General features: G+C 39.4%; 1 protein-coding gene across 6 annotated transcripts in view; it reads right to left on the bottom strand.

Annotated features, from left to right (window-relative positions):
• Positions 1-16,343, bottom strand: part of cntn3a.1 (contactin 3a, tandem duplicate 1) — an 85,368-nt gene that overhangs the window by 16,512 nt on the left and 52,513 nt on the right. For 5 of the 6 annotated variants that reach the window (XR_015855567.1, XM_088367698.1, XM_088367712.1 and 2 more), the window contains 6 exons: positions 13,490-13,693; positions 12,918-13,020; positions 10,673-10,857; positions 8,718-8,857; positions 5,006-5,138; positions 2,805-2,955 (listed from right to left, as the gene is read on the bottom strand). Coding sequence is in view for 5 of the 6 variants with exons in the window: in XM_088367698.1 (XP_088223824.1) it covers positions 2,805-2,955; positions 5,006-5,138; positions 8,718-8,857; positions 10,673-10,857; positions 12,918-13,020; positions 13,490-13,693 (916 nt within the window). In the remaining variant the exon portion in view is untranslated. The remainder of the gene's footprint in view (positions 1-2,804; positions 2,956-5,005; positions 5,139-8,717; positions 8,858-10,672; positions 10,858-12,917; positions 13,021-13,489; positions 13,694-16,343) is intronic. The other variant, XM_088367708.1, reaches the window with a different exon arrangement.

The raw sequence follows: 16,343 nt of genomic DNA, 5'->3' as shown, positions 1-16,343 counted from the left end.
GTAAATAGGCACTTTTCAACCTTATTGGTGGGTGTTAAAGTGAGCTAGTGGGTGTAATCGAATAGCTCAGGCTGTCTCTCCATGGTGCAACAAAAAACTATCAGGCTGTAAATAAAAAGAAAACTTAATTTGAACCACTAAAGAAAGATGGCATAGTAAAACTATTTACTACTATGATATTCTGGCAATCTGTTTATTTCATTCTCTGCAATGACATGCTGTTTTTTTTATAGGCAGGGCATGAAAAACTGTACTTGCACTATATCTGATGAATTACGCTATTAACCATATTACTATTCTTGAGCATGATTACCAGCATTGTATTACAAATAGTAGTGGCAGTCATCAGCGGTTACATTAAATTCGTTACACACTTTACATTGACCTACAGCTCTCCACATACAGTACACGTAAATGTCAAGGCTATCTTGTTCTATTTGCATTTGCATGCCGTAAGTTTAGAGGAACCGCTGGAGCAAGATTTTATTTACACATCAGGTTCTGTTTTATTCTTAGCTAGTTTGTACCTCTCTACTCCACATCCTTGAAAACATTATCCCTGAAAGATTAAGTAGGAATTATGGGTATTTTAGTTCTGCCAGTGGGATGGATTACTGCTGTGCTACTGCTGTAATAGTGCTGGTAGAAGCCTCATTTCTGTGCAGAGGAAACTAAAATCTAACGAGCGAGGAAGCAGGGAAAAGGCTTGCGAGAGATGCTGCAATAATGTCAAAGTCTACATTTGGTATGCAACTCACCCACTACAAACCCGAATGGGAAATCTCCCTATTTGGGTGCCATTGCACATAGCCTGATGGTTCCATTTTTCTTTTTATGTTTAAGAGGATGATGAAGCTGCAAGTTGGGTCAATCTTTTCACAGCACAACAAATAATCTTGGTGCTGATGCCGCTCGGTTTCAAATAAAACATCTTAGAGCTGTAACCACTGCGTCATTTGGGCTGGTATTGGTATTTACTATCAGATCAGCCTTTCCGTTTTCTCAACAAATTGCCTGGCTGGGGTTTCTGTTTTAAGACTTCAACTGCTCCCACACTGTGGTGTGGATAGATATCTGAGGAAAGAAAAATTGCTGAACAAGCCGAGCAATTAATCCGTGTGGAATGACAAAATTGGACTCGATGTATGTTGTAGCAGGTGTGATTTGCCTCCTGCTGGCGCATTCCTGGCCGTTGAACACATTCAAACACATAGCAATGAGTCACTGACAGATTTGAACACTTTTTGATAAGTGAGGTTTTGACTTGCATTTGACACCATTCCAGGAAGTACAATGGGACACGTTAACAATGTGCATCCTGAAGGTCCCTTGAAGCACCCTCCAAATAATAATTAAAAAAAATTGCATTGTTATTCAACAATTCAAAAAATGCACGCTTTTTGTGCTCATGGTTTTCGGTTCGGTTCGGTACACGCCCAAAAACCAATTACCGTATGTCATGTATAGGTTATAAGTGAAAGTAGTGTATGTTCATAGCATTAATTATTATTAATTATTTTTATTGTATCTTCATTTAAATCATTTTATTTTGTCTTTCTAGCTATGCTAACGGTGACAGGCAAAAAATGCTCGTCAATTGGATGCAAAATGTGTAAAAAAGTTCAGATTTCACATAGACAAAATACATTTGTGACAATTAAATTGAGGCAACTATTTTGCATGCATACTTTTTACATTATTTTGCTTGTTATGCTTCATGTTTCAAGCGAGATTAAATAAACGTCAAGTATAAAGTGAATACTTTTGCTCCAAACAAATTTGCAGATTCACGGACAATCAAAAGAATCTGCCTCACTCCCGATGACATCCAGGTCGCGTATACGTGACCTGGCCGTTCATATAGCGGTCGCATAACAAAACGACGGATACATAGTATCTATTCTACGACAACATATGAAAGTGTCCCAGGTCGGATGCAAAAAAAAAAAAAATTGGAATAGAGCCATTCAGACTATCTTCAGATACAGATCGCATATGGGCAAAAAAAAATCATAATTGAGCTGCAGTGTCAATGTGCGATAATGCACTCGCACCGCAATTTAAACCCATTTTTAGCCAGGCTAAAGATTGTTCTACTTTCTGCCACCAAATTATTTGGTGCATGTTAGGAGCATAGAAATGAAAATATCCTAGGTCCATCAGAACACACAGCGTGGCGTTTTGAGAAAGAAAGCTTGAACCTGCTCGGAAATCAAGTTGTGGCCGTTTTTATGCAGAGCACTGTCTATGAAAATAGAGCCCCTTATCGTTCTGTCTTTCCATGCTCAATGAGGTACTGCATTGATCCATGCAAGCTGATTTCTAATAAGATAAGGTGTCCAGTTGGCTCCCTTGGTGCCACATCCACTACTGCAGAAGAAGGTATGTTATTCTGCAGCTTGTCATTGATCAGCCCTTTTGGGGATTGTTTCAATTATGTGTACATCTCACTGCCTGCATCGTCATCATCTGCCTCGAGTTTGAATAGACGTGCAGAACTCACATGCTGCTAATGAGCTGATAGATCTAAGAATGGTCAATTACCTTTTTGTAAACAGTGTGGAAGCCAGCCCCAGCCAGACCCTTAGAACAATTAAGTCAAAGAGAAAATGTGGAATCCAAAAGGGAAAGGGGTAGAATGCAAAATATAAGATATTCAGATTTTACTGTTTGCCATGGTTTGGTTATTTGCAGTTTGTCAACATGAGTAAAAAGTAGACAAAAGCTAAATAACGTCTATGAAATTCGCTTTGATAACGATAGCAGTCGACTGTTCAACACACATTCACAGTGAAACCTAGTACCTGTGATTGTCTCTCAAGGCTTCTTTTCCTTTCCTCCACGAAATCACACCCCAAGGAGACATCTTGGGCTTGCATTCGATCATGACATCACCACTCTGTCGCGCCAGAGTTTGGGCCTTCAACAAATTCTGTGAGAAGTCTGGAGCGATGGCTAGATGAGAGTCAAAACAAACAAGAAATTAGATGGTTTCTTCCCACTACTTTAGTGGCATTATAATTTATCCTATTTGTATGTGAATCACTTCCCTATGAATTACGATATGAAATAAGCCATGTAATTGTCTATTTTTTTTAGTAGGTCCCAAAACCCAGTACATTCTGGTGCAAATTAAGCACAAATAACATGGCTGACATTCTAAACATTTATTATACTCTTGCTCTTACAAGCTCCTCCTCATTGCTGGCGTCAGCCGTAATTCGACTCAATTTCAGTTTTTGAGCGTACACTTACAATGTACGTAGCTGTTGTGCTATTATATTTTCAAATACTTATTAATTGTGATATTAATTTGCTGTTCCTATCCCTAACACATTTCGAGCCAAACCTCTGTGAAAAGTGTACTGAACATCTAAGCATTTACTCTGGTCTTTCAAAACTCAGCATTTCATACTAGTCAAGTGATTTGCAGTAACTTCTTCAACTCTTTAGGTTCTCACTTCTTGCACGGTGTGTTACTCCACACTTGCCTGTAGTCATAGAGTTACAACGGAGGCGAGGATCAATTCCGTAATGCAGAGGATTTGCACCACGCAGCTCATAGCTGCTGTCCATAAACATTGTGCAGAGCAAGTTAGCTTAGTGCCTAGCGTTTGTGAACAGCTGGGAAAATGGAAACTCAGGAAGATGGGTGATTGTGTGACGTGGACAAGACGCTTTTTCTTTTTTTTTTTTAATCAGCTCAGAGCTGATTCATTAGCGTGACCTATCCACGAGTAGCATGCGACCTCTGATTAATGAGCTTTTGGCGACAAAGAACACTTATAAAACAACAACGCAGCTTTGGTGATCACAAATCTGCATTGCCTGAGATCAGGATTTCGATCTGAAAACGATAAGTCATTCAGCTCTAGTAGAAAGGATTGCATTACTGCTGCAATGAAGTCGTGAATATAGAGAAGCTAGAACCCTACCAAGGACATTATTAGAGTGAATGAGCATCTAAAAACATACAAGTAACTTCATCTAGTACATAGGCCGGCTCTCACACCCCTTTCTCTAACTAACCATAAATGGTTGCTTGTGCAAAAGAAAGACACAATCACATATGCTCCCAGAGCCACACACAATCCTTTTAAGAGGATATTTAATGTGAAAGAAAGTGGATTTTCCATTTCCATGCATTTTCCTTAAAATGGGCATTATGCATGAAGAATGAGGGCTGTGAAGCAAAATGAAAGAATGCAAAACGAGAGGGAGGTTTCCTTGGTGGTCCTTTAGGCCTCAATTACTGAGGTGCCGGTGTCTCATACGGTTTGGTATGCGCTCACGCTCAGCAGAAAGCTCTTGCAAGTCTGCACACAAGCTGGCGCCGGAGACATACACGGTGGTCAGAGAGATTCCAGGATTGGTGTCACTAAAGATATAATTCAAACTGCGACTTCAATGTGGGCCAGATAATCAATCAGCACATCAATAGAAAGAGTTGAGGCAGGATCACTTGCCTGCCTTAACTCACAATGCCCTCAGCATGCAACAGTTCAGGGCAACAAAGAACATTGTCGTGCTGTAGCGACCTCCCTACACACCCGACGAGTGGTGATTACAAACTGTCTTCACGGGAACCCGTTTCAAAGACTAAATGAAATCAAGATGCATGTGACAACGGAGCCGCAGTTTAGCTCTGAAGAATCCTTTAAGGAGGAGGGGATTATGTAGAAAAAAGAAAAAATTGTGTGGATTCAGAATGTCTTTTGTGACACCAGTCCTGGCGCTGTTCGAACACACCTTGCAGGTGAGCACCTACCAATGCATGTCAGTATGTATCTGGCATACACAATAACAAACACAATAATACAAGTATTGTTTCAGGCATTGCATCACGATTGTTTGTTTCAGTGCAGAACACCTGCCTTTTGACACCTAGCTTTTGTCTCTTAGCTGTTGACGAAAATTCCTAACAATTTTTTTACCAGAACTGTCTCAGAAGTTATAGAATGACATCATGTGAATATATTCTGAGGTATCAACAAAGTCTTCTTACCTATGACTTGAAGCTCAGCATTGGTGAATACTCTTCCATGCTTGTTCTCAGCCACACACTGGTACGTGCCAATGTCAGCCAGACTCAAGCTGCTGATAGTCAACACTCCATTATTCACCTGAATCCGGTCCTGCTTAAGACATACACAGAAGGCATTTGTAATCACTATGCAGGAAATGTCATGTACTGCGACATTATTTGTATTCAAAGGGCAATGGTCTTAGCCTTCATCCTGGAACTTTGCTATATTGTCTAAGATACATCTGCAAACACAATCTAATGTTCTGGTGTAGACCTTTTTATAGTTGGACATCTTGAAAGTTAACTAAGGTAGACACACACACAGGCAATTAGCTATGCAGGAGATATACGTACTACTTTGGTGAACTGACCTTTGAATTTATGTAAACCATCCTGAGAGAAAACTCCCCAATTAGTGCCACAGTGGCATCACAAAATAAAATAGTTGCTCATACGAGAACACACATTACTGGAAGGTAGGTAATTAGTGCTGTATTTGGACGGTTTGGATCCAGTCTGATGAATAACCTGATTTAATTCAAGTGTTAGCAGCAGATTTTCCAGACCTAGGGGGTGATAATCGAAAACAGTGCTAAATTTCTTCAGCCCTAATAGAACCATGGTGAATGGCTGCAACTCCCCATTGTTTAACATAGTGCTCACAGTGGTTGAGATCACACCATAAACAAATATTTACTACTTCATCACGCAATTGCTGTACTTATTATTATTTTTTTTAAAAAACATTCAATTTAAATGAAAAGATAAATGTCAACACAAGCAAAGGTCACTTCACTCTTTTACTTTGTAATTCTAACATAGTATGCCATTGTAGTAATTGTTTTTGTGACTGACAAGTATTGTGGAACACCCAAATCTGAATGCTTTTAAGGTTGAAAAAAAATTAAAAATCCATGTCACAAATACATTTGGAGGTATGACCGAAATTATGCATAATGTGACTGATCTCAAGTGAGATATCAGCTAATATTGTGAGACTTCAGTAAATCTTAATCAAGATCAGTTTAGCCAGTATATACATGTGTATGTATGTGTGTGTGTGTGTGTGTGTGTGTGTGTGTGTGTGTGTGTGTGTGTGTGTGTGTGTGTGTGTGTCGAAGGAGGTGGGTGGGTGAGGGTTGTATCAATATTGACAGTATTTGTTCTTTTTACCCCATCTCCATTATTTTCTACTGAATTAAAAAAAGAGTTGAATTATGTAAAAAATGGAGATCAGCCAACGTTTTGGAACAGATTGTGTTTGACCTGAGATGTCCCACTCTAGTTTCAATGGCTATGTGGCAAATTTGTGTGTCTGTCATCTTAAATAACTCCAGAGCTGACACTTGAAAAGTCAATTGCTTCAAGTCTGTCAGTGACACAGTTGAGGAGGTTCAAACTGGTGCCAGATCTAAAGCTCAGTCACATGATTGGCACACTGCTGACCTGGCGCCTGAGGGAGTTCTGTGTGAGGATGGATAAGATGCAGTTTCCAAATAAAACACAACTATCTGCATGGTTTGGGGCCAGGGAAGGATGCATATGTGTTCATTGTGACTTTGAATAGATGGCCCTTTTGAGGTTACATATTGCAAGCCCCAGGAGGTGATAAAGTCTAAAGACATCTGCGTGATTGCATGAGATGGTGTCACACGACTATTCTGTTCCCACGTTCCTGATTTAATAAAAATCGCGCTGGCCTTATTCAATTTTTAACGGTGGAGAGAATAACTGCATTTGTTTGCTCCTCCGGCAGCATTAAATCATTTGTTATTCCGAAAACAGCACTGTTGCAAGTTGATCTCTGAAGAACAAACGATAGGGGTATTGGTGCTCCCTGCCATCTGAAAGCGCACTGAAAGTGTGCTCAGACTTTTTTAAAAGTGAAAGTCCACACTCATACTGAAGCAAGCATGTTGATGGTTAAGCAAAATATAATCCAGTACAGAGTGAGTGGGCCCTTGTTTTGACAAGGGGACATTTTGAAGTGACAGCTCTCCTTTGAGTCATTTATTCTTCTAGGAAGGGTCAGAAAAGCATAGCAGGAGCGAATAACATAATAGAGACCCACAGAGAGGGGGAACCCAAAAAGGGAGATAAAAGACAGGGACAGGGACTGATACATTCTAATGAGAAATAACAAATGCTCGCACTGGCTCCCCCTTCACTTTTTCCTCCCACTCACTCTCTCTCTACAACACTGACCTTTGGGTTTGGAAATTGATTTAATGCTGCTGCTGTTGACGGTGGCATTTTGAAAATGGTAACTCCTCAACTCATTAATATAGTCACATGTACAGAGAATATGTTACCTGGGTAGACTGTCAGAGGACGTTTCACAAAAGTACGTATTTACAGATCAATATTGAGGCATTTAGTGACTATGGGTGCCAAACAGAGAAATTACCTTTGACTGACAAAACATTTCATAATAATTAACACATGTAGTAAACATCAGATAGAGTCCCTGACAATAGAAATAATTGCACAATAAATGTGTGTTTGCTGAACATAATTTCAAAAGTGAGGTTTTGAGAAGGTTTGTTCTTAAATGCACTACTTAAATCCACAGTGAAGACAACTAGAGGTGGAGGGAAAGTAATAGCAGCCATTAATGGTAGTTCCTCAAGAGTAACACACACTTCAAAAGCCTTTTCTTTGTACTTATACACTATACGCTCTCACCATTTGCTGGTTTTCAACAGAGCACTTAACGGGATAGTAATTTGAGTTTGTGTATTTTCCAGAACAATCTAATATTCTGTGATAGAAATATGCAACGTTCGACATAAAATAACATATTGGAATGAAAGTACACCTTTTTTACAACCCCTAGGTACCGAATACGTATGCGTATTACTTACCCTAGATTTTGGATGATTTCAAGAAAAAAAATTAGGTTTCAAAGTTAATAGCCCATTGGGGAAATAAATTGAAGCAGAACATTCTTGTAAAATGTGTGATCATCGTGTTTGAGTTCTACTAATATCATATCAGTTCGCAATCCAAGTTACCAGGAAGCTGACATCATCGATCATTTTAAAGAGAGAAACATTGGCTAATCACGCAAATATTACCTGTACTCATTTGGGCGACTCTACAACAAAGTACAAATGGGGAAATTGGGAATGGAGATTAAATAATAAGGTATTGTGTCACTGTCTAAAGAAGAAAAGACACTGAGTAGTATACAAAATAGAGGAGATAATTGTTGACAGAGTCATTTGTGGGGGAAAATTGCTTCATTAGATTCACTGCAAACATGCATAAATCGGTCTCTCTTTTGAAGACAAATTTAGTCTGCATATTTGATTTTCTGATATTTAATACAGACTTGCCTGTACAAACCAAAGTCTGCAGTTGTAATGCATACAGATGAATACATACAGCAATGTATTTAGCTTGTGGCTTTCGTGGACTAAAACGTTTTTCAACTGTGTTCTAATTAAATATCCGTAGCTGGAACTGTGAAGCACAGCAGTTGGTAGACAGAAAAACTTGGAATACGCCTTGTTTAGAAACATTGTCAATATTTTTTGCCAAACATTTCACATGTTTGGGCTCATTTTGCGGCTGCATCTGTTATCCTTGACTTATTGTCCCTCTTCCACTTAATCTTTGTGGTGCTTTGGGGTGTGCAGAATTAAGCAATTAAAAGCATCCAAATTCCAACTCAGGAGAAGTCCCTTACCTCGATCATGTCCAGAGGCTCTCCATTCTTCAGCCAGCGGTACGAGGGTTTAGGCTTGGCATTGGCTTTGCACTCCCACACCAGAGTTTCATCAATAGTCTTCTGAGCATCTGGGGGCTTCTCAGTCAAATGAGGAGCAGCTGTCACAAACCACATACAATAAATATGCAAACTAACAACTTACTGTTGACCTGAAAATGCAAGCAAGCCATTCTTTAGACTCTTTAGCTAAAGACACAAAATATGAACCGACTTCCAACTAGCCCAGGGGTGTCAAACTCAAGTCCTCGGGGGCCGCATTCCACTGTGGTTTTTTGAGTAAATTTTAAGTGCACCTAATAGTGCGGAAAATACGGTAGTTTTTAGCAAGGTCAAAAGTACAGCGATATCTTAAAGTCAGAACGTCCCAAAGACATACAATTAGAAGTTCAACCAAAATCTTCATGAGAACTGCCCACATACACAACAACCACGAGACTAAAATCTTCACACATCCATTTAAATGTGCACCAAATAGTAAGCAGCTAAAAGATCAACATTGTGGGAGTTGATTTTTCTCCTTTTTTTGGTAATTTTTTTTAAAATGCCAACTTCAGTGTTAGAAGAACAAGAATGTTCCAAGAGAAGAATATGCAACAGAAGTTACCAAGAAATAAGAAGACTCACATTCTAAGAAGAAAAGACTCCAGCAGTGTCCAGTTACTTTTATTCAGTTTTTTTCATTGCTTCTAACGAGCTAATATCTCACTGGTTGTTTCGGCAAATACTTGCACAAGGACAAATAAGGCTAGAATTTTAAGAGTTGTATGGTGTAACAGTTAAGACGAAATATTCCAAATTTAGTTGATCTTAATTATACATTTTGAAATAATCCACGAATGGAGTGTTGTCTATCTTTGAGTTACCATTGCATTCTCTTTTTACTACTTGAGGTATCTAAAATTCCAAGAATGCCTCTATATTTATGTCACATAAATAATTTGCACCTAATCTCTGGTGACAGAATAGAACGTTTTATGGTGCTTTTGGAGAAGACACATTAATACAGAAAAACCTGCCAGGGTCAAGGAGGGAGAGGAATCTAAGTCAGTCCATCTCCTTGACATGATGTGTTGCATAAAGAGTTTGTGGTGTAATAGGCACCAAGCTATCAAGTTGTTGAAATTACATACTAAGAGGAGCACAATCACATGACTATGTTGTGATTTAAAACCTCAAATTAAATTAGACCTGATCACATCATACGCCAATTCTCTGTGCATATTTTTGTTGTATAAACAGCATTTTCAATTCTCACCTCGGATATTCTGAGCCCCCACATGTGCCACAAAGTCCTACATTATCATATCAAAAGCATCCCTCTTACAGAAATGAGATGTGGATGATTATTTAATTCAAGCAAATCCCAACTGAGCTTTATATGCAGACATCATTAAAGCATGAAGTGCAAGATAATGGGAAGAAAAACTATAAATTCTTTCATCAAGAGCCATTAAAAGCTTACTCAGAATACGGCCATAAGGGCAGTGTTGGCGAGGGGCAAATCACTTCTCCCTGAAAGGTGATATAAATCTGTGCATGCTGCGCCCAATGTTAGCTGCCGATACAATAAAGAGCTTGTCAGAAATGAGCTATTGGGCACAGGTTAATATATTGCCACATACCAATATACTATAATGCAGTTATTTATAGGCTCTAATAAAAGCTAGATGTTTTATAACAACATAAACTTTTTTGCCGGACTCTCCCAAACTACAAGTTTTTGCTGAACCAATTTCAATCTTGCTCAGTTTTGGAGAATCCTTGAGGTTTTTTAACAACCTCTATAAATCATTGGCTAGAGTATTTGATTAAAAAAAGACTGTAACTGGACAGTTTTTGGGTGAGCAGTGCAAGGAAGGGAAGACGTGTTGAGATTTACACCCAAGCCATTACTTCCAATAGAATGAGCTTACCATAGAAGGACAGTTTTCCTTTTACAGAGTTCCTGCCTCTGCTGTTTTCAGCCAAACATTCATACATCCCTGCATCCTCCTGTTGAAAGTAAGGGATCTCTAACACTCCGTTGGCTTTATTGATGTCCACTTTTCTTCCCGAAGAGACTCCATCGACTCTCCTCCAACTGATGGTTGGCACTGGGCTACATGGATGTAAGCAATAGGACATTATGAGTGTTTAGCAGGGGTATGGGACAGACTCCTGTTATCACAATTTATTGAAGTGTTATTTGTCATAGGATAATAGCAATACACCAGCAGCAGATATGGACAGTTGGATTCTGTTTTTAATCATTCCACTTAATCAGGAATTTAATTTAGACATTTTGCGGTTTGTGTAACGGGATAAAAACTCTCAAAACGTTTTGCTGAGACGACTGAGAGCCCTCAGGGCCAGGCCGTTGTGAGTGTTTCCCTATAGCTAAATCTGCCTTTGGGAGGCAGACTGTGATGTCTGTGATGACCAGAAGTAAATTAGTGGAAAATTAGAATGCAAATTAAAAGTCTCATAATGTTATACTGAAGATATGAAGAGGAATTTGCCAATTACATACATCAACGCAGTCCAGTAGGCGAAGGACTGCACAATCTGAGGTGTGGCTTAGCTGCTTGCTGTTACACGTTTTGTCTCATGTATGTGAACAGGAAATTCATAGGCAACTTTGATAATAATGATATTTTTTAATATTGTCATAATTTGTTTCTTTACTTTTGGTGATACAGGCAAAGCTCTGGCTACCCTGCTTTTCCTGACTGCAGGTCTCTGCATTGAACTTTTACTTTTAGATTGTCAATGTAAAATGCAAATAATAATAATAATGATAATAATAATAATAATCATAATCATAATAATAATAATAATAGGATGGCAGTGGCGCACTGGTTAGCACGTCCGCCTCACAGTTACGAGGGTGTGGGTTTGATTACACCTCCGGCCCTCCCTGTGTGTTTGAGTTTGCATGTTCTCCTCGTTCCTACGTGGGCTTTCTCTGGGCACCACTTCCCAAAAACATGCTTTGTAGGCTGATTGAGTACTCCAAAATTGTCCCTAGGCATGAGTGCGAGTGTGGATGGTTGTTCGTCTCTGTGTGCCCTGCGATTGGCGAGCAACCGGTTCAGGGTGTCCCCCGCCTACTGCCCGATGACGGCTGGGATAGGCTCCAGCACGGCCGCGACCTCCCTACCCTGCCTACTGCCCGGAGTCGGATGGGATAGGCTTCCACCATGCCTGCGACTCTTGTGAATATAAGTGATTCGGAAGATGAATGAATGAATGAATTTACTTTCCATTTTAGTTTTGTGGTCTTTAATTTACATTGATTTTCTTTTTCAAGCCAATAATTATAATAATTTCTTTATTAAAACAAATAAAACAGCTGAATTTCCATATTTCCTGCTCAAATACATGGGCAAGAAGGCAACAGAAGCATTGCATTTTCAGCGCCATCAGCGACTAAACACTAATTGTAGACGAGAGGTTGCCGACGGTTGGCGCGTACACTAACTCAAGAGACATTTCTTTTCATCTTTATATCGCCAATGTACATCTTTCATCACAAGTCTGTGCAGGCTAACTTTCATCATTCGGTCTAATGCCGAAGACACTTAGTCTTCCTGATTGATACTTTGTCTCAGCTGGTTGAGCAGATAGAGACCGAACTGCCATCTTCAACTAGGAGTCCTCAAACACCTCTTCAATTAATTTGTATTGCGGTAACTGTGTTTGGCTCCAGTACACGAATTATAATTTTATCAAATTCTTCAGGGATTTTGATACAGATGGTTTTCACATCAGACATACACACCTTACATGTGCAATTTTATACTCGATGAATTTCATAACATATCAAATATAAAGTTAAGATCAGATGCTTTTTAATTGAAAATTTTGAAAAGACCCCCAACCCCCAAAAAACCCAGCAACAATAATGAACTTGACTTTATATGAAAACTATTTTGTTTTTCTTGATATCACATTGTTGTACAGTGAAGTATAGATTGAAGCACGATTAAAAGCTTTGAAAAGATATGTTTCAATTAAGGTCGAAATTGAAGCTTAAAAAGGATTCATTAGAATGTGATATACTTTGTCCATCCAATTACTGTCACTGAATTTTCCAATTGTTACAAAATAGATTCTATTGGTACAGTCAGCAACTTATTGTGAGTCATCACTGGAGTTATAATACACAGGGGAACATACTTTCCAAGCGCAAAACATTCCAGCTTAACAGTTGAGCTCTTGGCGACTGGGACAACTTCAGGGAACTGCACCTCAATCTTTGGCTCATATTCACCCATTACACCTGGTGTTCCAAAGACAAATTGAGAATTGATGTCACATAATTGTATTCATCTTAAAGCCTGAAAATGTCACAAACATTAAAACAAAGTTCCCCAATGGTGATAATGTTCTGTGCAAGACAATCAATGGAAATATCTAAGGATGTGACCCCAAGGCTGGATCACACGCAGGCACGTTAACATTGTGCAAGGCACTAATACCTTACAGGGAAGTAGACGGAGCTGGAGGCAAGTTTCGGCTGGCCACAAGTGCAGCTAAACGCGTTGCCGAGTCGCTCCAAAGTCAGTAATCATTAATTTTGTTCTCATGAAGAGATGATGAAGAAAAACGGAAAAGCCATGCTAATTTCAAGGATAACTGAAGACACAATCTCATATTGTATTTAGATTTGTATGTGAAGCATAATGCAAAACTAAAATGATCAGAATCTGAATATATCCAAGCTCCTTCGGTTGTGGCATTGCTCTTACCGTCTACTCGAAGCATAAGGGGTGTGGGTGGTCCTTGAACACTGCTTTTGGTGACTGTGTTGGTGACTACACAAGTGTAGTTGCCCACGTCCGAGGGCTCAACTTTGGCAATGTAGAGGTTGCCTGTCTTCTGGGACACGAATCGCCGCGTGTCCTGGATGACAAACGATGGGTACTCGTTGAAGATCCATGTGAAGGTAAGCTCTGTAAACAGTCACGGACATAGCAGATGTAAGATGCATGATTGTACATTCTCTCCAAATACTGTGGAGAAAATCAGCAGCCATTTCAAGTTGAAGACATGCCTTAAGTGATTAAGTCATTAGTGGATCGAACAGAGCCAGCTTTCTGTGATTAAAAAATAAAATGAATAACCAAGAAGCAATTACTCTCCTCGTCCTGAATGCATGATTTAATGCATTGGGTTCACTATGTTGTAGTGATAATTGTGATGGCACAAAGACGTTAGAATATTTACACCGCAATACTAACCACTGCATCTTATTCATTATTCTGCTTACTGTAATGATCAGACCACACTAGAGTACATTTTAAGAGCAGGTATTCCAATTATATTTTGTGGCTGGCAAGTATTCACAGCAGAAAATAAATCCACAAATTACAGATGCTTTATTAAAAATTATATGATGCCTTGAAAAATGCCCTCTACCTGATTTATGAATAAACTCTAGATTTATCACACAAACAGGCCAAGTAAAATACAGACACATTTTGTCTGTGGAAGGTTACAAAGCCATTTCCAGGCCTCTGGGACTCCAGCCAACCATGATCAGAGCCATTATCTACAAATGAGGAAAACTAGACTCACTTGTGAATATTTTCCATAGTTGGTGTCTTGGATTACTCCAGGAGTGAAACTGCGAATCTTCCAGGAAGCCACAATAGAACAAGCTGCATCCCAAGAACTACAGGCCTCACTTAATGTAATTGTTTCTAAAGTTTTGAGAAAGACAACTGGTAGAAAAAGGAATCCGAGAGGGAGTTGCAAGGCGAAAACCTCAGCTGGCAAAAAAGAACACAGATCACCAAGAAAACCTTAATAAGATTTTTGGGAGAAATTGTGTAGACTGAGAGGTGTACAGCCTATTACAATTAAAAAAAAAACTGCCGTGGCAGACTTTTAGTCTGGGGCAGGCTTCTTTTTTACTTCGGGACCTTGATGTCTTCCAAAAATTCCTACAGGCATACATCCAGTCATGCCCTCAAGCTCCAGCACTCTTGGACTATGTGACAAATGCTCCAAAACATAAAAGAAAGTCTCAGTCTGAACAGCAAAAAAACAGAAGACTTGGCCAATGCCAAGTCAAAGTCTAGACATACCGTTTGAAAGCCTTTCACTGCAGTGCTGAGTGAGAACAAATTTGCTGTTTTTTTTTTTTTTTTTTTTTACAAATGCTTGAGTTCAGTTATTGTTGCCAAGTTTGACACAAGCATTTGTTGGGGTCAGGGGACACATACTTTCCCGCAGTCCTTAATCAATAAAATCATCATTGATCGCAGTTTATATGTACTTGGGTTGTCCTTGTGAGGTATTAAAAGTTGGTTTAATGATATGAAACATTTACTTTGAGTGTGATAATTATGGTGGAGGGGGTCAGAAATTGGGATGGGAACAAGTGAATCTGTACTTTATTGGATTTTAGATCAAATTGCCACCACATCCTACTATTAATGCTTCATTAAATTGAGTTTCTATAGGAATATGAACCGAGTTTCTGCTTTGCAACAGAAACATCATATTCCCCATTAAAACCTAAAGAAGTTTTGATACCGACAACCAGAGGGACTGGTCTGCTCCTTATTATAACCTTGACCCAAAGTACAACTCTCACAAAATGATGAATCAACTCTCTGAAACCTACCCAACATGCTGTGTTCTTACTTACCTCCCTCCTCAGGATCAAATACAACACACAGTGGTTCAAGCTTTATATTCTTATGCAGCTTGTGTTGGAGTATGAGTCTGCTTAGATCAGGGGTCACCAACACGGGTTCCGCGGGCACCAGGTCGCCCGTGAGGACCGCATGAGTCGCCCGCAGGACTTTTCTAAAATTAGCTCAAATAGCGGCACTTGTCAGTGAGCTGCATCTATTTATTTTACAGTCAAACCTCGGTTTTCGAACGTCCTGGTTCTCGAACAAATCAGAATTCGAACAAAAAATTCGAGATTTTTTGTTTCGGTTGTCGAACAAAATTCGGAGGTCGAACCTCGCGAGATGAGGACCCGAGAAAACCCCCTGACTCCGTTGTTATTGTATTTTCGTTACTTTGAGGATTGTATTAACCCCTAATCATGCCTCCAAAGAAAGCAAGTGGGAGCAGTAAAGCCATCCTAAAACACAAAGACGCTCTTAAAGCAATGCGACAGTGACAATGCGGTTGCGCGATCGGACCAAATTAAGCTCCCTGCGCACTGAGGTCCACTTAAATTTTGGAAAGTACATCAGGACTTTAAAAATATTTTCTAAATTTTAGCGACCGCTCTGTCACAGTCACAATAATGTGAATTAAACAGTGTAACATTGTAATTTGTAAATGAACTTAACCTGCCACCCGTATTTAGCATTTATCTTTGGATTAAAACCATGTATAAATTATAGATTTCTACTTTGACGTTTACCCTCGTCCCTCTGACAAATATCGATAATAACTGCCGCACTTGATCCATTGGACTCACTGCGGGGGCAGTTGTAAGAATCCCCCTGTGCCTAAATAATACATCCCAGGACTCATTCTCACAAGATCGTGTAAATTAATTGCCACTTTTGAAACATCCTCCAAAAGGTGCAGTGAATGACAAAAGCAACAACAAATAAGCAGTCCATAACAGGT

Source organism: Syngnathus floridae, chromosome 2 (assembly GCF_059516105.1).
Source record: "Syngnathus floridae isolate MCC-2025c chromosome 2, RoL_Sflo_1.0, whole genome shotgun sequence".
In the NCBI taxonomy this organism is placed as follows: domain Eukaryota; kingdom Metazoa; phylum Chordata; class Actinopteri; order Syngnathiformes; family Syngnathidae; genus Syngnathus; species Syngnathus floridae.
This window is presented reverse-complemented; position numbering and strand designations above follow the sequence as displayed.